General features: G+C 40.1%; 1 protein-coding gene across 1 annotated transcript in view; it reads right to left on the reverse strand.

The window, feature by feature from the left end:
• The window catches only part of LOC134212369 (neurogenic protein big brain), a 47,084-nt gene extending 26,454 nt beyond the window's left edge, over nucleotides 1-20,630 (reverse strand). The window contains exons 1-3 of the mRNA XM_062690144.1: nucleotides 19,945-20,630; nucleotides 17,056-17,222; nucleotides 14,833-14,959 (exon numbers count right to left, since the gene is read on the reverse strand). Of these exons, the coding sequence (XP_062546128.1) occupies nucleotides 14,833-14,959; nucleotides 17,056-17,222; nucleotides 19,945-20,117 (467 nt within the window). The 5' untranslated portion in view covers nucleotides 20,118-20,630. The remainder of the gene's footprint in view (nucleotides 1-14,832; nucleotides 14,960-17,055; nucleotides 17,223-19,944) is intronic.
• Between the last annotated feature and the right edge of the window lie 4,756 nt (nucleotides 20,631-25,386).

The following is a 25,386-nucleotide window of genomic DNA, read 5'->3' on the forward strand; positions in this document are numbered from 1 at the left end:
CCTACTAATAAAGAAGGAGTCACATCTACCATTGCTATAATCCAGGCAGGGCCTACTTTTAAAGAAGGGATTACATCCACCATTGCTTCAATCCGGACAAGCGCCTACTTTTAAAGAACAAATCGAATCCTCCATTGCCATAATCCGTGCAAGCGCCTATTTTCAAAGAAGGGATCACATCCACCATTGCCTCAATCCGGGCAAGCACCTTCTTTTAAAGAAGGAATCACAACCACGATTGTCATAATCCGGTCAAGCGCCTACTTTTAAAGAAGGGATCATATCCTCCATTGCCATAATCCATGCAAGCGCCTACTTTTAAAAAAGGGATCACATCCACCATGGCCTTAATCCGGGCATGCGCCTACTTTTAAAGAAAGGATCACTTCCACCATTGCCTCAATCCGGGCAAGCGCCTTCTTTTAAAGAAGGAATCACATCTTCCATTCCCATAATCCGGACAAGCGCCTACTTTTAAAGAAGGGATCACATCATCCATTGCCATAATCCATGAAAGCGCCTACCTTTAAAGAAGGGATCGCATGACCTTAATCCGGGCAAGCACCTACTTTAAAGAAGTAATCACATCCACCATTATAATAATCCGGACAAGCGCCTACTTTTAAAGAAGGGATCACATCATCCATTGCCATAATCCATGCAAGCGCCTACCTTTAAAGAAGGGATCACATCCACCATGACCTTAATCCGGCAAGCACCTACTTTTAAAGAAGAGATCCTCCATTGCCATAATCCGGGCAAACACCTACTTTAAAGAAGGAATCACATCCACCATTATAATAATCCGGACAAGCGCCTACTTTTAAAGAAGGGATCACATCATCCATTGCCATAATCCATACAAGCGCCTACCTTTAAAAAAGGGATCACATCCACCATGACCTTAATCCGGGCAAGTGCCTACTTTCAAAGAAGAGATCATATCCTCCATTGCCATAATCCGGGCAAGCACCTACTTTTAAAGAAGGGACATCCTTCATTGCCCTAATACGGCCACACGCCTACTTTTTTTAAGAGGGGATTACATCCACCACTGCTCTAATCCGGGCATGCGCCTACTTTTGCATTGCAACGCAAACGCATTCTTTCCACGAGAGGATAATGTCTTTTTAATATTGTTTCTACGGGTGTTATGTTTACTATTCCGGGGTGTTTCCCGCACCACTTAGTCACCATTTAGCGAACGCAAAGAAAAATTATGCCAAATGTCCGTTATGCCAAAAGACCCTCACTGTTGATGTTGGTTACAATTATGCCAAATGTCCGTTATGCCAAATGACCGTTATGCCAAATGGCCTTTATGCCAAATGACCTTATGCCAAATGGCGTTATGCCAAATGACTTTATGCCAAATGGCCCGCTCCCGTAGTGCTGCCACCTAGGAGCGAGCCTAGGAGCAATTCGGAATGAACACTAGCGCTAAAAAGTAAAACACGGCAAATTTTAATCATATTTATCAGCACACTAGCACCGCGCAACGGGGGCATAACGACATACTTTAAAATGAACAGTACAAACTTTTACACAAGCACGCGAATGAAGATGAACGTCTGTTCTCTGTGCTATAACCACGAGCGTCTTCATTTTCCACGACTCTTCTTCTTATAGGTCGGAAAGTGACATCCGCTGCGGGCCCATGAGTATTTCAGTGAATTTGGAGCATTTTAGTTCACCGGATGTTCATGTCGAGGTTCATTTTATGAAAACATTACCCGCAGCGGATGTTTTCTTCTTACTGAAAATCGGTGCGTGACGTCATCGTGGTTTAGTTGATTAGGTGAGTGAATTTGATGAACTCCTGCACAGGGCTATTTTGTCATTGAAGCAAGACCACAATCATTTGAATTGAGTTCTCTGTTCATTTCGGTCCTGCTCAAACGTCAAATAATGAAATCTTGTTCTTGTTAGCGCTCAAATATTTGTCGACGTTTGAGTGGACTGAAATGATCAAATATTGAACACATGGTCCAATGCACCGAGTTCATCATTGACGTTTGAGCGGTGCGCTGTTTACTAAGAATGAATACTTTTTCATTCATCGAGTTCGTGCAAGTGTTCATTTTTAGTAAACAGCGCCCGTCTCAAACGTCATTGTGTTCATTCGGTGCATTGGACCATAGACTAACGCAAAATGAACTCCCCCAAGAAATTATGACGTTTGAGCGGGTCGCATAATGAACGCAAAATGAACTTTTGTTCGAGAAGACGACCCGTTCAAATGTCAAAATCCATCGGGTGAGTGAATTTGATGAACTCCTGCACAGGTCTATTGTGCCAAAAACGTTGTCGTCCGACAAAAAAGTCAACACGTTACGCCCCTTCAACAACAATTTTCCTCCCCATTGATAAAAGGTGCTTCGAACAAAATACATTTGGCGACCCTTTTGGCTAGTTGAGAAGAACAACAAAAAAGCGTGCATTTTTTTTTGTTTTCCAGCAAAAACGAGCATTCGAATAAGCATTCAACAGTCAGGAAGGGTGATTCTTGACCTAGCGCAAGTCAATGGATGTTCGTCGCGGAAAAGGTTACCCGTTTTCCGTATGGATAGGGGTCAAAGAGAGCACAGGCTTGATTATGTAACGATTTTTATCGAGTAGATATGAATTATGATGTGTTTGATATTAAACGTTCCTGTGTTTATTTAGATCATATCTGGTGATATCAATGTTGTAAATATATATAATTTATAAATACGCAATTTTAAAGCAAGTATTTTTTATATGTAAAAAACTATTATTTGGTGTCGAATTAGATTGATCCACTTTTTAATTGCATCAAAACAAAAAAAAACACTTTGGGTGTAGTTTTTGTAGCTAATTCGAATGATACTTATTTGAGATCGCAGCAAGCCAAGCGTGCGGGTGGTTACTTTTTTGTTCGTTTCTGCAGTTAAGAATTAGATTCGACTGACGTTTTTATTTATCTGTTTAGGAGAAAATAAAAACGTTTTAGCGATTGGAAGATTTTTTCCTTACGCGTTTGTAAAATTTACTCAAGTTTTCTACTTTATGGAGTTCTGGCAATTGTGCAGTTTGTATGCGGATATATGTTTTTAGTAGAGCCACATATGTAGAGAAGATGTGTTTTTGTTCAAAAATGTGTGGTTGTGTGCTAGGAAAATATGCGCCAATGCAAAACTAATTATGGAATTTTAAAAATACTACATATATTTGATTATGGATCCATTATCCATTTGATAATGGTAGCATAAACTGGCGGGGAGTATTTTAAGTGAAAGTTACTTCGGTCTGGACGTGAGGAACCAGGCAGTCTGAAATGGGCCACTGAAGCTGCAGTGGAGCAGACACCTTCTAAATACCGAACTAAATCTGATTGTAATACAGACAGACAATATTGGTTTTCATTTATTTGTTAAAGACTTAATGAACACATTCTTACGTTTGGAAATAGACAAACATTTTTTGGTGTCAATTAAAATGCCAGGATGTTTTGTAGATGAAAATAGATTTCGTAGTCCCACTTTCTTACTTCGAATTGTGGGTCGTTTACATCTTTCAATTTTCTGTACTGACAATTTTTACAAAGCCAACCATATAGGCGGAGTCAGTGTAACTTCGTAACTTCTTCTTCTTTTTGTTGGCATTAGATCCCCCACTGGAACATTACCTTCAGCATGGTCTTCCTTTGTAGCCGCACATCTTACCGCACGGCTAATGAAGGTTACCAACATAAGCCAGTGTAACATAAGCAGTGAATAGAGGAAAAGATAATGCCACATGTACTACACGCGTGTAGTTCAGTGCTTAATGTCAACGACGTATGCTACTATAGGCAAAATTTAATATTTATTATACTTGAATAACAACTAAACACCGTAAAACACGAATAACATTTTATTTTCCCATTGAAAATGCTTTTAAAACATCCAAGTGATCGATTAGAGTTGATAACCCCCAAAATTTCAATGAACTTCGCTCCTCACAATCCACAGGAAGCACTGCGGTTAAATCATCGCCAAATGGCAGCAGCAACACAGCTTCAATACTCGTAAGCGTGATAGACGTTACGCGTACCATCTGCGTATATCCCTGCGATGAATGTCTTTTACCCACAACCAGTGCAACATTTCTCCACACCGACGAAACGTCCCCCTGGGCCTGCTCGGCCTCCCAACAAAGGCTCCCATTGTTCGGCCCGGGTCGGATGGTTTGATGCATTGCCATCGAACCATTTGAAAAACGCACAAACAAGGATGCTGCTACCGGCCGGCCGTCCGCCCGGCCCGTCCGTCCCGCGCGCTGTTCGCACAAGGAAATGTTCTTTTTAATTTCCACCCCGGGGACAGGCTGGCAGCAGCGCGGAAGCGGGAAACGGGTGCCTAAGATTGAAATCGGATGGATCGGATCTTTTCCGTTGCCCCGGCACTTATGGTTCTATCTGTTTTGCACCATGACAGGAACGGTGGGATGCAGAAAGACAACGACTACGACGACGTCGTTCTTAGGAAACCACAGAAGAAGGACAGAAGGCTTTCAGTTCGGTAGCCGTGTATGCATGATGGACTCGCGCGCGCAGATGTTCCCGAGAGCCATACGTCTTGCTTTATGCTTTTTTGTTTGTTCCACGCTCCGTAGAATCGGATTTGCCGAGGACAATGGAGTTCTGTAGAGGCAACCCAAATTCGGATCGGCATTATTTGCACAGACCATTATGGGAATCGGACTTGCATCCATAGGCCTGCATGAATAGCGTCACCGATTTGATAAACAAATATAATATAAAAGCCTTTCTCCCGGGTAAGGATTCGCTACAGTCGGCGGAAAGGTGAGGAAAGAGAAATCTGTCATGTCACTGGATTACGACACAACTTCCAACGTGTGATGAGCACAATCCAAAGAATAAGTTGCAGCTGGACTGAGGTATTTCAGCGTGTTTCCCTTTTGACTCTTGTCCGGACTCGAAGAAGATCGAACCCTTCCTGCTACTCCTCATCCGAGCCGATCGAGTCCGCATCTGATTAATTTCCTCTACAAAATCCCTCGAAGGTGATCGGATCTCGGCCGCCTTTCGATCGGAACGTCTCTGCGCGCACAGTTTGCACCTGGCGTTCATTCGTGGCTTCGTCCTCACGCATGCACTCAATCCAATCCAACCCGCGTACACGGCCGGCATCAGAAGCAACAACCAGCAGGCCATTAAGGTTGAAAAATGAAAAGGAAAAATTATCATAACCGAAAAAAAGGCATCCAAATTCGATTCGTCGTTTGGGTAGAAGGGCTTTGGTGGGGTTCGAAAGGAGTTCACGACTGTCGTTGGCAGAGGTGTGTGCGCGGGTTTTGTTGTACAATAAAAGGTTATGGATTTATGGAATAATAATTGATTTAGTTGTTTAAAGACACAAAACAAAAACAATATTTGATTGAAGTAGCAATAATTTTTCTATTGCTGTATGTGCAAATTGGTATTGAACGTGGTAGCAGTCTCGCTCAAAGATTAGGAGCACTTTTAAATATAAAGAAGCTACTAAATAGCTGATGAACTATAATTAATTGCATGTCAAATTTTGATTACATTTTTACAATTAGCAAAACTACTCGTACTTGTTATGGTACGAAATGTTACTACGAAGGTAAAGTGATCATTGAAAATAAACATTGTAACGAATCTGAGCACCGACTCACACCTGAGCACGCCTTTGCCGCCACCGTGCGCCTTCAGTCGCTATAGGACTCGCGTGTTGGCTGCTTGCCCGCTCAACTCCAGGAAGAAACCTCATCAAAAAAACCAGATCATAATTGCCGGGTGGCAGTCATCAGCTCATCGCCGCACGAAACAGAGAAAAAAATCCTTTCAATTTTTTGTAGCGTGATTCAAAACGCGCGCGTTCAACAGCTGGCGTCAAATTCCAAACAGACGGCAACAAAGTCCTTCCTTAATAGCTATTCCTCTGAAGCAAAACACGAAAAAATAATAACGATCGATCTAGTGCAAGCTGCTACGCTTCCCGTTGATCTATACGGCAATTCTTCGGGTTTTTAGGACTGAGACGAAAAATTGACCTGCTTCTGAAGGATCGACCCACGACGACGGGTGAAAAAGGAGACTGCGTAAAAGATTTGTTCTGATTTCTATGGCGGAGGAAAAAAATGCATCTGCGTGGGTCTGCCACTCCGAAGATAAACGACAACTGTTGCTTTCGAGGGTGCAGCAACAGGCATTCCTAAATTGTATAGATTTTGCCTGTTTTTAATGCTTCTCGGAAAAGTACAGTTCTGGCTGTGCGATGATCGAACTGAGCCTAACAAACATTCTCCGTCAGATAAACGATCTGCAAACAAGACTATCGCATTTTATCGTTCGTTTACACTGGTATATGCAACGACGATACTTGTCAAACAAGCCCGACATCGTGATTTACGACTATTTCGACACGATCTGGAGATCCACTTTCCGCGGCGTAATTTCCCAAAAGTCAGAAATTGGGAGTGGCACCTATGCTGGCCTATCAAAACAACCTCCGACATTAATTTCCACCGGAATGTGCCATTAAGATCTTCCGATCACCGCAGAGTGTCACGCGTAGGAAGCGCTGGCTGGTGAGAAAAACACGTGAGAATGCGCGTGACTTATTCGAGCGGATCTATTAATCTTCATTAAGTCATTTAAAGTTTGGGTAATTGCTTGGTGCGATCATCGAAGCCGCCATCAATGGCGCAGCAAATCCTGTGTGCACCCGCCAAATCAAAACAATCCACAATTTAGGACCCATCTCGCTTATGGCGGACGCGGCGCGTGAGGTCTCGTCAAGAATTTGTATTTTGTAAACAATCTTTCCTTTCTCACTTTAACCGGGCCATTGTGCAGTCGACTTTCGATCCGATGCAAAGTCGTCGTGGTCGTCGTCGCGGCGAACGATGCCGGCCCGGAGAGCTTCTCCTGTTGCACTTTTTTATGCTCGGCTAAGCAAAACCACGTGCTTTGAGAGTGGAGTGGTGAAGAACCACCTGCCATTCCGGTTTCCAGCCAAAGCCATTGAAATGCAATCTGCGCGCGCCCGTTTTGTGAGTGCTGAGCTGACGCGGTGCCGAGGCGCCATCAAATATCGTCCGTAAAGGCAAACTGATTTTGTTTTGTTAAGGAATGCGTTTGCTTATCGCTTTTGTGATGAGTATTTTATGTCCATCTGCTGACTGAGAGAAAAATCCATCACTATCAAATAAAGTAGATCTAGATCTTTCCCGGAATTTTTAAAATTCAAATAGTTTGTTTCTCAATGATGAAAAAATTGCTCGTGTACGTTGCAGGGCAGAATAGTTCTTCTTCATCAATTTTATTTATTTACAGTTATTGACTCGTCCTTGTAACCACTTACACTAATTGTAAAGCTATGTGAACTATCAAATGTGGCACTTTACAGTCGTGGAGGGCAAAATTTCATTCTAGTTCTGATTCCATCCATTTAACACACCGCCATAGTTATTCACTGGGAAAACCATCCAAACTCTCTTTCTATTCATATCATCCGAACGGCATAACAAGGAATGGAACGGCTGTTACTGATTTGGAATGACCTTGATGGGTCACTGTTGAAACTCGAAGCAAATTTTCAACTCTAAATCCATTATGTTTGCCAAAAAAGTTGCATCTGATATAGCTAATAACCATTTGACCTACTATTCAGCACAGAATAACAAATGCTTTTTATTCCAATTTCTCCACTCATCCCTTGCATGTACCAACATTTCACAGAACCAACCGTTCCGCAGTACGTGGTGGACATCCTCCAGCAGCCAACCACCGCAATTTATCGGTCGTAAATTTTTGGTCAAACTGTCTCGACTGTGAAAATGACATCCTCCTCCCGCTGGGTTCCCAGCAGCAGAGCCATGTGTAGGTCTAGGTACTTGCTGTTTGCCATGAACGCGCACTGGATGTGTTGCTGAGAGGCACTTGTTTAGAACAAATGCATCCCGTCGACGTCGTCGTTCGTTTGCCCTCCGCATATTCTTCAAGCAATCCCCCTTTGGTAGTTTACGTTATTGTACACGGATCACTCGGAAACAATCTTTCGTCGACGTTAATTGAAACCCTCTCTCTGTTCATATTTTGTCCCGATTTTGGATGTGACAAAGGTTCAGAGTGATTCCAAAAAAAATGAAGTTACTCAACGTCGTCATCAGCTGGGGATAAGCGGCGAAACAAACAAGCAGTTCATAAAGCACCCAAACAAATGAGTCATTTATGCCACAGACTAATAAAATTAGCTCCCACATTTTGTTTCTTCTACCGTGACCTGTTGTAAATTTGAAAACATTTCTTGGGAAAACGAGAGGATTGAGGTTCGCGCCTTCCAACAATATATTTCGATTAACCGAAAAACTTTCGGAGCAAACTCTTCGCCGAGCAGCGGAGTGGGAAAAACAAAAACAGCCTTAACGACGACAGCGTGTGGAAAATGAGAAAAATTCCCAGAACGGGATAGCATTACCGAACAAAGAAGCGCACATGTGGAGAACTCCCTACCCGAATTGAGGCAAAGTTTTTAACCTCTGGGTCGTACTAGCGGTTTGACGCGCCTTCGTCGGAAATGATCAAAACGATAAGCAGGATCACTTCTCACGTCTTTTAGGCGGTGTCAATATCTTAAAGTCAACTCGAAAAATGAAGCAACTTTAGACAAACAGTCGTAATGCTTCAGCATTTCTCATCATTCAATTTTTAATTGAAATTTTCAATCAAAGATGTTATCTCGTTTTATTGTTTCAGTCGGTTATTTTAATTATTTCTTTTTAAATATATTCATATTTTGAAACTATTTTTGAAGATTAAAACAAAAAAATTAAAAAGCGCTGCAGTGAGAATCGGCCTGATGTTGGTCCAACATTGATCGAATGTTAAGCCAATTTAAAATTGCCGAAAGCGTTAGGATTTTCGTTTAAAATTTAACAAAAAGTTAGAGGCGTCAACAAATTAAATAACCTCTTACTATCGCCGCCTGGGGATCGTTTTTTTTAATAACAGATAACCCTAATTAATTTCTTAAGTGCTACGTCAGTTGATCTGTGAATCAACCTTCCCGAAACAGAAGTTATAATTAATGTCGGGGATTTGACTTGCGGTTGTGGTTAACGCTGAGAAGACATAAGCATTATATAGAGCTGTAACACAATAAAGAATACACGAGAGCACAATATGATTCTTTAGACGTCTGGTATGCCATATGGGATCTAATCTACTGTCGATTTAGGCCATGATGCGACACTGAATACTACATATATGGCTCAACGCGGTACGCTTTGTTCAGTGTACCAACGAGTGAACCAAACTTCAATCATCGCTTTTCTAATTGATATCTCACAGCCCCAACGACTGTCACGGATATACACCCAACCAGGTGGATGGCAGATTTTAATGCAGTTCTGCATAAGAACCTTACAGAAACATATTTCAGGAAATGTTTGACTTCGCAGTCTTTAAAGGAATTGTAAACTAGGTTTTTAATCTTTTCCCGACGTTTCGGTCCATTTAGGGCCTTTTCCAAGTACCTGATCTGATATGTTTTTCTTTCTGTGTAAACAATCGTTTTCTTTTAAACTGAATTTAAATTGATTTCGAACTAGAATTGTGCTTTCATTTGAACGGAATTTGAATTGGATTTGGATTTTGATTGAATATGGATTGGGTTTGGGTTGGATTTGAATTGGATTTTGGTTGGTTTCAAGTTGGAATTGGATTGGATTTGGGTTTTGATTTGCATTGGATTTGGGTTGGAATTAAGTTAGATTTGGATTGAATTTGGGTGATCTTTGTTTGGATTTCGATTGGATTTGGAACGGATTTGGATTGGATGTGAATTTGAATTGCAAATAGAATGGGTTTGGATTGGATTTGGATTTGAATTGCAGTTAGATTGGTTTGGATTGGAATTGGATTGGATCTGGATTGGAATTGGATTGGATTGGATTTGGATTTGAATTGGATTTGGATTGGATTTGGATTGGATTTGGATTGAATTTGGATTGGATTTGGATTGGATTTGGATTGAATTTGGATTGGATTTGAATTGGATTTGGATTGGATTTGGATTGGATTTGGATTGAATTTGGATTGGATTTGAATTGGATTTGGATTGAATTTGGATTGGATTTGGATTTTATTTGGATTGAGTTTGAATTGGATTTGGATTGAATTTGGATTGGATTTGGATTGGATTTGGATTGGATTTGGATTGGATTTGGATTGGATTTGGATTGGATTTGGATTGGATTTGGATTGGATTTGGATTGGATTTGGATTGAATTTGGATTGAATTTGGATAGGATTTGGATTGGATTTGGATTAGGTATTTGGATTGGGGATTTGGATTGGATTTGGATTGGATTTGGATTGGATTGGATTTGGATTGGATTTGGATTGGATTTGGATTGGGGATTTGGATTGGGGATTTGGATTGGGGATTTGGATTGGGGATTTGGATTGGGGATTTGGATTGGGGATTTGGATTGGGGATTTGGATTGGGGATTTGGATTGGGGATTTGGATTGGGGATTTGGATTGGGGATTTGGATTGGGGATTTGGATTGGGGATTTGGATTGGGGATTTGGATTGGGGATTTGGATTGGGGATTTGGATTGGGGATTTGGATTGGGGATTTGGATTGGATTTGGATTGGATTTGGATTGGATTTGGATTGGATTTGGATTGGATTTGGATTGGGGATTTGGATTGGATGTGGGTTGAGTTTGGGTTGGATTTGGATTGAATTTGGATTGGATTTGGATTAGATTTGGATTAGATCTGTATTGGATTGGGATTGGTTTGGATTGGTTGGATTGGTTTGGATTGGATTGGTTTGGATTGGTTGGATTGAATATTGGGTTTGGATTGGATCTGAATTGGTTTGGATTAGGGTTTGGATTGGTTGGATTGGTTTGAATTGGTTTGGATTGGTTGGATTGGTTTGATTGGTTTGGACTGGTTTGGATTGGTTTGGATTGTGTTTGGATTGGTTTGGATTGGTTTGGATTGGTTTGGATTGGTTTGGTTTGGTTTGGATTGGTTTGGATTGGTTTGGATTGGTTTGGATTGGATTGGTTGGATGGGATTTGGATTGGTTTGGATTGGTTTGGATTGGTTTGGATTGGTTTGGATTGGTTTGGATTGGTTGGATTGGTTTGGATTGGTTTGGATTGGTTTGGATTGGTTTGGTTGGTTTGGATTGGTTTGGATTGGTTTGGATTGGTTTGGATTGGTTTGGATTGGTTTGGATTGGTTTGGATTGGTTTGGATTGGTTTGGATTGGTTTGGATTGGTTTGGATTGGTTGGATTGGTTTGGATTGGTTTGGATTGGTTTGGATTGGTTTGGATTGGATTTGGGTTGGTTTGGATTGGTTTGGATTGGATTGGTTTGGATGGGATTTGGATGGGTTGGATTGGTTTGGATTGGTTTGGTTGGTTTGGATTGGTTTGGTTGGTTTGGATTGGTTTGGATTGGTTTGGATTGGTTTGGATTGGTTTGGATTGGTTTGGATTGGTTTGGATTGGTTTGGATTGGTTTGGATTGGTTTGGATTGGTTTGGATTGGTTTGGATTGGTTTGGATTGGTTGGATTGGTTTGGTTGGTTTGGATTGGTTTGGATTGGTTTGGATTGGTTTTGGATTGGTTTGGATTGGTTTGATTGGTTTGGACTGGTTTGGATTGGTTTGGATTGGTTTGGATTGGTTTGGTTGGTTTGGATTGGTTGGTTGGTTGGATTTGGATTGGTTTGGATTGGTTTGGTTGGTTTGGATTGGTTTGGATTGGTTTGGATTGGTTGGATTGGTTTGGATTGGTTTGGATTGGTTTGGATTGGTTGGATTGGTTTGGATTGGTTTGGATTGGTTTGGATTGGTTTGGATTGGTTTGGATTGGTTTGGTTGGTTTGGATTGGTTTGGATTGGTTTGGATTGGTTTGGATTGGTTTGGATTGGTTTGGATTGGTTTGGATTGGTTTGGATTGGTTTGGATTGGTTTGGATTGGTTTGGTTGGTTTGGATTGGTTTGGATTGGTTTGGATTGGTTTGGATTGGTTTGGATTGGTTTGGATTGGTTTGGATTGGTTTGGATTGGTTTGGATTGGTTTGGATTGGTTTGGATTGGTTTGGATTGGTTTGGTTGGTTTGGATTGGTTTGGATTGGTTTGGATTGGTTTGGATTGGTTTGGATTGGTTTGGATTGGTTTGGATTGGTTTGGGATTGGTTTGGATTGGTTTGGTTGGTTTGGTTTGGTTGGTTTGGATTGGTTTTGGATTGGTTGGATTGGTTTGGATTGGTTTGATTGTGTTTGGATTGTGTTTGGATTGGTTTGGATTGGTTTGAATTGGTTTGGATTGGTTGGATTGGTTTGGATTGGTTTGGATTGGATTGGTTGGATTGGATTTGGATTGGTTTGGTTGGTTTGGATTGGTTTGGATTGGTTTGGATTGGTTTGGATTGGTTTGGATTGGTTTGGATTGGTTTGGATTGGTTTGGATTGGTTTGGATTGGTTTGGATTGGTTTGGATTGGTTTGGATTGGTTTGATTGGTTTGGACTGGTTTGGTTGGTTTGGATTGTGTTTGGATTGGTTTGGATTGGTTGGATTGGTTTGGATTGGTTTGGATTGGTTTGGTTGGTTTGGATTGGTTTGGATTGGTTTGGATTGGTTTTGGATTGGTTTGGATTGGTTTGGATTGGTTTGATTGGTTTGGACTGGTTGGATTGGTTTGGATTGTGTTTGGATTGGTTTGGATTGGTTTTGATTGGTTTGGATTGGTTTGGATTGGTTTGGATTGGTTTGGATTGGTTTGGATTGGTTTGGTTGGTTTGGATTGGTTTGGTTGGTTTGGATTGGTTTGGATTGGTTTGGATTGGTTTGGATTGGTTTGGATTGGTTTGGATTGGTTTGGATTGGTTTGGATTGGTTTGGTTGGTTTGGATTGGTTTGGATTGGTTTGGATTGGTTTGGATTGGTTTGGATTGGTTTGGTTGGTTTGGATTGGTTTGGTTGGTTTGGATTGGTTTGGTTGGTTTGGATTGGTTTGGATTGGTTTGGATTGGTTGGATTGGTTTGGATTGGTTTGGTTGGTTTGGATTGGTTTGGATTGGTTGGATTGGTTTGGATTGGTTTGGATTGGTTTGGTTGGTTTGGATTGGTTTGGATTGGTTTGGATTGGTTTGGTTGGTTTGGATTGGTTTGGTTGGTTTGGATTGGTTTGGATTGGTTTGGATTGGTTTGGATTGGTTTGGATTGGTTTGGATTGGTTTGGATTGGTTTGGATTGGTTGGATTGGTTGGTTTGGTTGGATTTGATTGGTTTGGTTGGTTTGGATTGGTTTGGATTGGTTTGGATTGGTTGGATTGGTTTGGATTGGTTTGGAATTGGTTTGAATTGGTTTGGATTGGTTTGGATTGGTTTGGTTTGGTTTGGTTTGGTTTGGATTGGTTTGGATTGGTTGGATTGGTTTGGATTGGTTTGGTTGGTTGGATTGAATTTAAATTGATTTGGATTGGTTTGGTTGGTTTTGGATTGGTTTGGATTGGTTTGGATTGGTTTGATTGTATTTGGATTGGTTTGGATTGGTTTAGATTGAATTTGGATTGGTTTGAATTGAATTTGGATTGGTTTGGATTGGTTTGGATTGGTTGGATTGGTTTGGATTGGTTTGGATTGTGTTTGGATTGGTTTGGATTGGTTTGATTGGTTTGGATTGGTTTGGATTGGTTTGGTTTGGTTTGGATTGGTTCGGATTGGTTTGGATTGGTTGGATTGGTTGGATTGGTTTGGATTGGTTGGATTGATTTGGTTGGTTTGAATTGGATTTGGATTGGATTTGGATTGGTTTTGGATTGGATTTGGATTGGATTTGGATTGGATTTTGATTGTATTTGGATTGGATTTGGATTGGATTTAGATTGAATTTGAATTGGATTTAGATTAGATTTGGATTGGATTTGAATTGGATTTAGATTAGATTTGGATTGGATTTGGATTGGATTTGGATTGGATTTAGATTGAATTTGAATTGGATTTAGATTGGATTTGGATTGGATTTGGATTGGATTTGGATTGGATTTGGATTGGATTTGGATTGGATTTGGATTGGATTTATATTGAATTTGAATTGGATTTAGATTGGATTTGGATTGGATTTGGATTGGATTTGGATAGGATTTGGGTTGGATTTTACTCTTAAAATTTACTTTGATTGGTTTCCGTTGCTTGTCGGATCCACTAAACGCATCCACCTATCGCTCAAACTTCACAAAGCACTCTTCCGTGCCAGCAAACCACCCTGGGGCAAGGATGCCTCTTATTAAATCGCCACATCCTGTTCTCAGCTCCAAACTGATGAATGCTTCTTTGCCCATCCAGGCATTGTCATTGCGTTTGGTTTGGCCAAATTGGAGCGCTCGAAAATTAAGCCGACCAATTTCGTCGGCCGTGTGGAGTTAACAACAGCCCCGAAAAACGCAGTCGCAAAACATCGCATCGCCGCATCGGTTTGAAGCCGCGCATAAAATTGCCTATAATTTTGGATTTGCTGAGAGGACGGTGGCGGCACACGTCTTAGTTGCCCTCAGCACCGAGTTTTCGGTATCACCTGCCTTCCAATTTTCTTCGTATGAGTTGGAAGTGTTTTATCTGTTTGCCTTTCGACATTTGGTTTTGCGTTGCTTTCGTCCGAGGAGCGAATTTCCATCGACATGGATTTTATGAGGCGTTCTTTCCCGGCAAATTTCTCGGGGGAACGAACTTAGGGAATCATCGGGGTGTGAAGGTAATCACACTGGAGCAAGGTAAATGTAATGATTTCGAATGTTACTTACCCATAGAGCAGTGCTGCACCAGCTATCGAACCTCCACACTGTGCTATCATGTAGAGCATAGCACGAAGGGGAGATATCATGCGGGTTATGGCCAGGGAGATCGTCACGGCCGGATTGATGTGGGCTCCTGCAAAAGACACAAGTCGAAATACGATGAATATGATGAAGCCACAGCACAGCACCATTGGAAAACTTCTTCCTGCATTTATGAGTTATGTATGCGGCTTAGGTTGTAGGTAAACTGGGTCGCTTGAAAAGTACTTTTGAAATACCAATCAACTTGGTGTTAAAAACTTCCCTCCATTCACCGCTTTTCAAGACTAATCTTTCTTAGATCAACCATCGTCACACCAAAACTGGTAACGTTGGCAGCATGGCAATTCACAAACGGCGAAAAGCTAGACGAGAAAACTCGTGTATAAACAGACAAGAAAATTGAAGATTTATCTTCGTCTTAGCAACTTCATTCCAGCGTAGTTTTGATCCTCCCACTAGGATTAAACTTTCTCCTATCTCACAAAGGATTAGATAACGCCATCACCCTTTACGAATCGTTTCTAATTCTAGAGCGACGAAAAATCGCTCAATGCACCGAAAAAGTGAAATTACGACACTCGCCCAACAGCATTGGGCGATTATGATAATGACACACACGAAAGTACTAACATTTTTTTTTCTTGTCGCAAGAGAGACTCACTCGTCCCGTTTTCTTCCGAGCATCATCGTTGAACGAAGGCAAGAAGGGCACTTGGCAGTTCAGTGAGCTTACACAAGTAAGGGGCCACTTCTCGACATGTAATTGCAGGGTATGTACGCGGTTGTTCTGTTTCGCCATCGTGCAACAGAAGTGGTGTTTACCGGAGGTTGGGTGGGGGGAGTGAGCAAATGGAAAAAAGGACCAAGGGGCAGAAAATACGTCGAAAGGTTGTTGACCTTATTTCGGGAAAGTTTTCGGTCATTGTTTTTATGCTTTCGGTGTGCTATTATGCGCTTGACGCTTTTTTACGAGCAAAATATGATGTCCAGGGCTGAAGGGAAATATATATACAAATGTTGTTCAAATTTAATTTTCAATATTTATCTTCAAAATAATATTCAAAATTTCGTTCAATTTCAGTAGATTTGGAAATCTCTGTGTCTCGGAGCGACATTGTGATTTGGCTAAAATCTACCGATTTCCAGAGAATTAGACCTAACGCAAATATAAAATTGCTTGCTTGATACATCGTTGAAATATATTAAACAAAATTTCGACAATATACACATAAAACATTTGAGAGATACACAAAAAAAAATGAAGGATTTTCTTTTCTTACAAACTTGTTTTTTTCTATTCAGTGTAAAAAAATGCTAAAACGTAATTAGTGTATGGCCTCTTAGTGTATAGTAGTCGAAAAAGTGTTATTATCATTAACAGTTATTGTTCTTGGTTGCTTCTACGAATACAACCCTGGTTCCCCGCCAACAACGCGCTCCCCACAGTCGACCAAAAAATGGATCCAATTTTGATGAAAGTTGCTTGTTGCAATTCTTTCTGGCGCTGGCTGCAGTAACCTAATGGACCAAACGCATCGTAAATTCATTCGATCCATTAATTTCGCAGCTGTCCGTCCGTCACCCTTTTTTTTTCTCGGAATTTGCGCTTCGGTTCGGTTTGAGAGAAGAAGCCCAACCGGTCGTTACTCGCCGCATCGGATCCAGCAATTAAACACGCATTATTCACGACGAAAAGAGGCACGCCACTCAGGATCCTACTACGTGTGCCGGAAAAACTTAATACAGACCGGATAATTATTCCCCACTACTGCGGTCACTACGGATTTCTTCCAATCCCCTTGTTCAAAAATGGCATTCCACCGGAGATAAATAATTCCGAAAATTCAATAAACTTCCTCGGTATCATTTTAGAGCGGCTTATTTGCGAAACTCCATTATTTACGACCCGGGAAAATCCTTCTGGTGGTGGTTTTCCCGCCTTGGCTACGATTCGAAGCCTGCTCGCGCGGTCCTAACGAAGGCGTAGCACCATAAAATCCAACACAAACTTTCGGGCAGCGGATTGGGAATTTCCATACCCCATATCGCCGCAGGCCAATTATCCATAAACAAATATGTTGGACCGAAATTGCCCGGATCGAAACAGACCGCCTACAATGGCAGAGCTAGGATTTTCCACAACGCAAGTAACTGGTGGTAATCAGCACCCACCCGGCTTCTCCTTACCTGAGACGTGCAGGAAGCACTGGGTCAGCGCGGTGACGGCAAACCCAGAGGAAAGCGCGGTCGCAAGCAGAACCGAGGATACGCTGGCTCCGACGCCGGCACCGGCCGCAGCACCGCACACGATGAACACGTAGAAGAACGACGCCAAACACTCGGAGGTTATCGATCTGTGGGGGGATGAGAGAAGTGAGAAAGTGATTAAACGGAACAAAAGGCTGTGTATGAGCGGGTGAATGGAATAGCTATGCATTGGTTAATTTAAAATGAAGTAACATCAACTTTGATAACGTGCAAATACAGAAAAAGTTTATGCTTTAATTTTGATCAACAAATACTACTTTGGCATATGTGAGGTCTTACTGGAATTCCCCTGAGAGGAGTTAAAATAGGGAATAACAAAATTCTCGTCGGAACATTCTCCACCTTTATATTTAATCTCATTTTCCCATGTTTTTCATATTACTTATAATGAGGACAATAGTGGTAAGTAATTTCTGCCTTTGTTTTTTAAACAAAATTCGAGCAACTTCTTGTGGAAACTCTTAAAAGTTTTCTCATGTTAATTCCGAAAAAAAATCTTGTAGGATTTCCGAATTTGTCGTAGATAGCGGAGGCACCGTTTGGTCGAAAGTGACAAGATCGGAAGTTATTTGGCCCTATATGTCATTCGACCGAACAAACCATGAGGCTGAATCCATCTGACCGAAAACGTTATTTTGGCCGGAATGGCCTTCAGCCGAAAAAGCCGTTTGACCAAAAATTCCGTTTGGCCAAATTGGTCGTTTAGGTAAAAAGGCAATTTGGCAGAAGCGATTGATATATTTGACCATATTTTCGGTCGTATGACGCGTTCTACCGAATGGTCCTTTCTTCCAAACGACCGTTTCGGCCAAACAATATTTTCAGCCACATTACCTCTTCGATCAAACGACCAGTCAGAGCAAACGGTTTTTAAGGCCAAATTACTAATTCGATCGTATGATTGTTTCGGCAAAATGACACTTTCCGTTTTCGACCTATTAATCATTTTGGCAAGACGTACATCAACCAAATTGAATTCGGCTTCATTACTTCCGGCTTAATGTGTTATTCGGCAAATGGCATTCGGCCAATCAACTTTCAGCTGAATGGCTGGGCAAAAGCCCCTGTCCCTTTTCGAACGATTTCCTGTGGAATTCCAGAAGAAGTGCTTATGGACATTCCGAATAATTTCCGAAAGAAATTCGCCACAATTCGGAAATATTCCCCATGAGAATTGCGAAGGATTTTTTTTATATATTTTTAACCCCTTGCAATTCCCAACGAATTTTCTTGTGGAGTACTGTATGTACGGTGATTCTGTCTAAATCGAACTAATTTTTTTTAAAATCCCGAGTTTAATAAACAATCGAGATCCATTATCTTTTTATTTTATTGGCAATACCATGTCAAATTGACAGTTTTGAAAAAAAAGTGGAGAGATCATTATTTCTTGTGTGGGCAGCCACATTTATTTCTTTTTTAGAAAAGAGGTCCAATTACGATACACTGGGGAGACGGTTTGCTTTTGATTATTTCTGGGCTTTGGAATTAAAACATTGAGTTCCACAAAATCACAAAACAAAAACAATCAGAAATCCATAAAAAATTGAAGAAAATTTAGGAGGTTGTTCAAAAGCTTCGGAGGTAGACCGAGAAATTGATAAAATCTAACCACGGGGCTTCCTTATTTGTGCGGTAAGATGCACGGCTACAAAGCAAGACCATGCTGAGGATGGGTGGAAGGATTGGAAATTGAAGAAGAAGAAGAATCGCGTAAAAAGCGACACTAGAGAGTGAGTGGACAATGATTTTTATGGAATTAAAAAATATTCGGCTGCTGGTTGGACTAGAACCCACGCCCTTTCATTAAGCATACGGACGTATTACCAAATATATATTCAACAGCTGCGCTTGCGGGAAAACCAGCAAATAACGGTGGAATAAAAGTCAATTCCACGTATTCATCGAATCTTACTTTTGCAACATCTCGCACTATTTCTCTCACCCCCAATAAAACTTTATGAAAGACCGGCTTTTTTTAATGCACGGCAGATAATCATTGTCCTATTATTTTCTTGTTGGGACAATCGTTTTTTACGAGCTGTTTTTTTATATACTTTATTTATGTAATTTATACGAGTTGTTCTTTTCTGACATTCACAAGATGGGAAAAACGAGTTGTCTTTTGCAATGCATTGTTTAGTTGTACATTTACTGATCGGCTTAAAATGGAATTAATAATGGAATAGATACTTGCTGCCAAGCTTCACTTTAGTTCTTTTTTTGTTCGCAATACGCTTCTAATTCTTTGGGCTTTAAAACATTAAATAAATCGTTTGTTCGACAATTTTTCCACGGGAAACATCAATTGCCAAAACTGATATGTTTCAAAATCAAGACACACAAAGTAAAAACCGAAAGTTCAAACCGACAACGTCAACGCTCAGCTCGAATTACAATCTATCCTTGATCAAATATGCTATCAGTCAGCAGCGCGGATATCCATTTCTGAAACCCCCTTGATACCTATGATACAACGTCGAGTCAGTTGGGTCGTTTGTTGCTCGTTCTTATGTTTGTCCCCCCAAATGTTGACATAATGATTTCCAAGTAATAAATTCTTCAATTTGCATCACTTTGCTCAACACGGGGCCCTCAATTCTAAGAATAGCACAACGAAACCAATGCTAAATGAAGGTTCTGAATGAATTTGAGGCAGGAAGGTTTATGTTTGCATGGTTTGCATTAGCCAAATAAAACATCTTATCTAGAATAAATGTTTTTTTTTTGCAGGGACTTTAACGGGGTTTCTTCCTCCTGATGCAATTTATCGATTCAGATTCGATTAGCTTATTCTTTTTTCATTACCTCCAAAACTCCAAACTTCGCAATTCGTTGTGCATACTGATCTTTCGTCCTTGCATCGAGGTGGACAACTTTGCTCCACCTGGTTCCCGACGCAGATTCTCCAATCGCTCGAACAGCTGCACGATATGGTAGTCGATGTTCGAATCCGGAACGTGAAGACTTTCCTCTGCCATTCTGCTCACTTATCCCCGTTTCTCCTACTTACACCGAACACACTTAATCTTATATCACAAATATATGCCGCAGAAACAACACAGCACCAGACACTGGGTCAATTAGGTTCAATTGAGAGCTTCGATCTCAATTAGTGCGCTGGGGTCACACACGATCGATCCAAGCACGGTCGTCAGCACTTCGAGAGCTGAACAGCACTGCACGCTATTAAACGCCACGTTCGCCACACCGTTGAAATCCTGCACATACTCAAGCGCGGAAATCGATCACTGAAATGGATTGTCGTTGAACTGCGCGCCTAAGAGCACTTGTTGCCGCCACAATTGCACTCTTTCACCTATTTATCCTAACGACGACGCAACGCTGGATGCCGACCACTAAGCATGTGTCACTTGCTCGAAGGGAGAACAACCACGCCGCAAAACACGCGAACCACTAACGAAGACGCAGCACGGCGGGACCTTCCTACACGTCCTTACCGGGAGACGACACAAACGAGAATAAGCGAAAAAGTGTGGCATCATAAGATTCTATGCTGTCGCGCGAGCTCTCCGTGGGTCTTGGTCCGGACGGGCGAGGGTGGGTGGTGCACTGCTCACTACAGCAGATGCGATGAAACGAAAAGGGGGAAAGAAATGCACAAAATCATATGCTCGCTGCTCGGTGAGGATTGTCGCACAGTAGGACGGATCACGTTAACATGAACACTGATATGTAGCACATTTGTGCCCATATTTTAGGCGAACTTAGAATATTCTTTATGATTTCTAGAATATGTTTTGTCTTTCCTGTACGTTGGAGTGTGGGGAAAGATTATAAAACTACTTCAAGAATTAGATTTTGATAGGAAGGCCTAATTCTTCAAATTGAAAATTGGATAATATAATTTTGCAGTGAGTTTCACTATTCCATTCAAAATAAAATATTTGTACTAGGCTGAATTATGGGATTAAAAAGAATTTTTATTGTTTAGGGAAATAATTTCCAATTGAGAAATAGGCAATATTGGCAAAAACTATTTTCAAAACAAATTTCATGAAATTGTGAATATATTCTGATTTTGACATATTAGGCGCTGGAGATGCGGATCATATTCACGACAACCCAAACGTTCATGAAAACCAAAATCAAGTTTATCTATGCTCCAAAGTAAAAATAAAATTTTTCATATTTAGAACCTTGGTCTAGATGCAGGAAAAGCTAATAATTTAGTGTATTTATTCAATTATAAATATAATCTTATTTGTTGAAGTTATTGTTTGTGGCTGTATTTTATATGCATAACAACACTCGCGTATAATGTATCATTACACCCTGCAAAATAATAGAAATAAAGAGCTTTTTTTTTGTTTAGTAAAACTTTGTTCGTGACATGTGATAGTCGATAAAATGAAAAAAAATGTATGCCATTATGTTTAAAAACAGATTTCTATAATTTCTGATAAGCAATTACAGTTTGTCAAAAAAAATATTTAATATGTATTAAAATACAAAAATATCTCCCATACTTCCAAATAGGACGAGATTATAAGAAAAGAACGCCGGAATTCTGGAAAATTCATTCTTCAATAAATCTAGGTTATTTCATCTACATGGATTCTATGAATTCTATGGAATTCCCATTTTTAGAATTTTGGGAAAATGCTCTCCCACTTCAGGAATTCTGGAAAATTGCTTCATCAAGAACTTCAATTCTGGGAAAATTATTCCTCAGGAAATAGTGCTCCCTCACAAATCCGAAAAATAACCCTTGTCCAGGAATTCTGGGAAACTCGTATTACAAAAATACAGGGTTATGCCTTCTCTAGGAATTCTGGGGAATTCCTTCCCAAAAGTTCTGAGCATTTACCCTTTCAGAAATTATGGAAATGTCTTTCTCCAAAGGATTTAGGGAGCTTCGGCAATTCTCTAAATTTGAGAACATTATACCTTAGGAATTATAGTAACTTGCTGCTCCATGAATTCTAGGAAACTGGTTTTCCAAGAGTTCTGGTTCTGGTACTGGTACTATCAACAGGAATTCTGAGGAATTCTTTCCCTAGGAGTTCTAAGGAATTTCCCCTGCAGGATTTTCTGGGAATTCTTCAACCAAAAACAAATCGAAAAATTCAGCCAACCCTTCTCCCTCAAAACAGGTTTTTTTTCTCGTATTCTCAGGAAATCTCCACTTGGATATTTTGTCCAGAAGAATTTTGGAATATTCTTGCTATTTGAGTTTTTGGAGAATTTCTCCTATAGAAACTCTGGGAAATTTCTCTCTCAAAATTTCCTTCAACAGAAATTCTTCGGAATACTTCTTCAGCAATTTTTGAAAATTTACCCACTAAAAGTTCAGGGTAACTCCTCTCCCACGTATTTATCATTTATCAAGTAAATCTCTCCAAGAACTTAGGAGGAATTCCTTCTTTAGAAATTTAGAGGAATTTTTCCTCCAAGGCTCCTGGGGAGTTGTTCACATCAGCCTAGATAATTACACATCATTCTAGATAATTACTCTATCGGACAAGTGTTGGAAATTTTTCCCTCACGAATTATGAGAAAATCTTGTCCTATGAGTTCGGAGGTGAACTAGCCTTGGGCTAAAAACCTCTTTGATAATGATTTTAATTAATTAATTAATTCTCCTATGAATTTGACACAGGTTTTTTAAGCGGTTGGAATGCATTAATATCTCGGTTAACCTGAACTTTTGTAGCTTTTTTCAAGTTTTTTTTTGTGATTTTTTTAAATGTTTCATTGACGCTGTTCGGAATCGGTCCAAAGAAAGACTATTTTTTCTGTAGCAGTCTTGCGATCAGCTCAAATTAGAATTATATTTCGATCAGTTTTACCAGAAACATAAACATATACAATATACACACTTACAAGAAAAAGTTTCTTTGTGTCGCGAATTGTTACGGAATGCTACACACTTAAACAGGCCTTCTGACTTCGGTAACTTTTTTCACTGTTCAGTTCGGTAATTTTAAAATTCACAGTTGTTTCGGTAATTTCTCGTTTGTTGACATAGGTTTGAACTGAACTTCGGTAATTGGCATTCTTCCCATTACGAGCTGTCAAAAATATTATCGAGAAATAATATAAATTTTCAATTAACAGATGTTTCGGTAATTTACTCCATAAATTGCTGGTCAGTTCGGTAATGTTAAACGTGACATCTACCATTTTTTCGCAGTCTTGTTGCTCGAGGAATTAGAAGTGTGGACACCGCGTTTTTTTAAATTGCACATTGCGTACAATGGAGAGGTAAATATAATAAAATGAATGAAGATAGTACAATTAAGCTCATATATAAACATCCTTCATTTTCAGTTGGTGACCTGATGACCACTGGCAGAATTGAACGGACAAAGGCATTACACGATTTGCTTCAGCATCCATGAGAGTTACTTGCTGGAAGCAAGTGTTCTAATTCTGCGCCGCATTTTAAAATCCAACAGAAGAGGTGATTACGCTTTTTAAAATAAATTAAATTCTTTCTCAAATTAATCCAAATGCATACCATATGGTGAGAATAAAAATGTTCATTCCATATCAAATAGTATTTTCTTTGCCTTTCTGCAACAAAACAAACAAAACTAAAATCGCTTTCCTGCCACGTGTTTTTCTAATTTACAGTTTCTCGGTAACGTACTACCGAAAAATCAGCAAAGACAGTTTACCGAGAATTCGGTAAATTTGACAATTGTGCTCTTCGAAGCAGCTTACCGACCGTTCTGCAATTTTTTTCATTTACCGAACTCATTACCGAACGTTCAGCTGTTGAGAATTCGGTAAACAAATTACCGACTTCGTTAGTTTTTTCTAAGATAAGAAATACGATGCTCACCTGTTCCAATATAATTACATTATTTACAGTGTATACAATTTTTCGTCTACTCACAAACTATTGATGAGCGCGTTTTACTCCTAACTCTCCTAGTGCGACAAACGCAACCTTTGTTGTTCGTGTCTAGGTTACCTAGATGGAAGTTTTCTGTATTGATATTCAGCACTATTACAACAATGTATTCCAACTTACGATTCTTCAAATCTTGCTCGCAACTTAACTATTTTCTACCTTGCCTTTCTCGGCTCAATTTCAATTCCCACTGCACAATTAAACTCGAATTTATTTACCGCCAGTACTCTTCACTCGTAAACTTTTTTCCTTCTATTTGCCTTTTCATGTTTTGCTAAATCGTAAACAATCAACCTCATAGCATGTTGTCGTAGACTGGTTCTGCATACATCTCACCCTGCTGGTAGCGCTCACTGCTCACGTTTCGTTAGCATTGACGGTTGGAAGAGCTCGGCGTCATCAACAGACGCTAAAAGTCTCAATCGGCTAAAACCAAACCGTGTAAACAAAAATCTGGGTGTATAGGAATTCTCTTCTCCTTGTATTCTTGGGATTTTTTAGAAGGGACTTCTTAAAGTTACTTCCACAAAAATTCCTGAGAAACTCTTATCCAGGAGTTCTGGGGAGAAGGTATTATTATCCAAGATTTTAATTCACTCGAAGATTTTTTTTATCTCGGAATAGAGTTTTGGAAAATTCCTTTTATGAGTTTCTAAAAATTTCCGTAGGATTTCAAAGTATGTTCTGCAGCAATTATCTGTTCTTCTCTGATGGCATTACATCTCCATTTGAAAATTGCCGTATCGCTGCTTAATGTTCGTTGTTGTAGCGAACAGGCTAAGAAAGGCACAATTCAGGATTTGTGCTAGTATTTTCACAAGGAATAACTATTGGAGAAATTTGAGAAATCACTGGAGGATATTGTAAAGAAATTGCTGAAGAAATTTTTGAAGAACCCTCGGTGAATCTTCTAATGGTGTTCCAGATAGATTTTCTAGAGAAGTTAATAAGGAATTCTTGCAAAAGCTCCTGGAGGGAATCTTAGAGGAATTACTGGAGGATTGGTGGAAATTCCCGAAGAAATTCTCTAAAATTTAGGAAGAACCTCTCCATAATTTCCGAATGCTTAGCAAATTCTGGAATTTTCTTTAGAACTTTCGATGGATTTTTTTCAAATCCTTGTAGGATCTCCTTAGAATTGTATGAGGTTTCCATGAGAGCCTCATTCTGAAACAAATCACCCCAACAGTAATATTATTTGAGCAAACAATACAAGCTTTCGCAGTGTAAAAATCCACATCGATTTTAATATAAATTATGCTTACCGCTTTTAGTGCATGAGAAATGCTACCATTTAAAAGAAAGTATTGTTTGAACGATAATTTTGAACCACGCCGATCGGAGCAGCTGCCGAGCGCAACCGCGGC

This window comes from Armigeres subalbatus, chromosome 2 (genome assembly GCF_024139115.2).
Source record: "Armigeres subalbatus isolate Guangzhou_Male chromosome 2, GZ_Asu_2, whole genome shotgun sequence".
NCBI lineage: Eukaryota > Metazoa > Arthropoda > Insecta > Diptera > Culicidae > Armigeres > Armigeres subalbatus.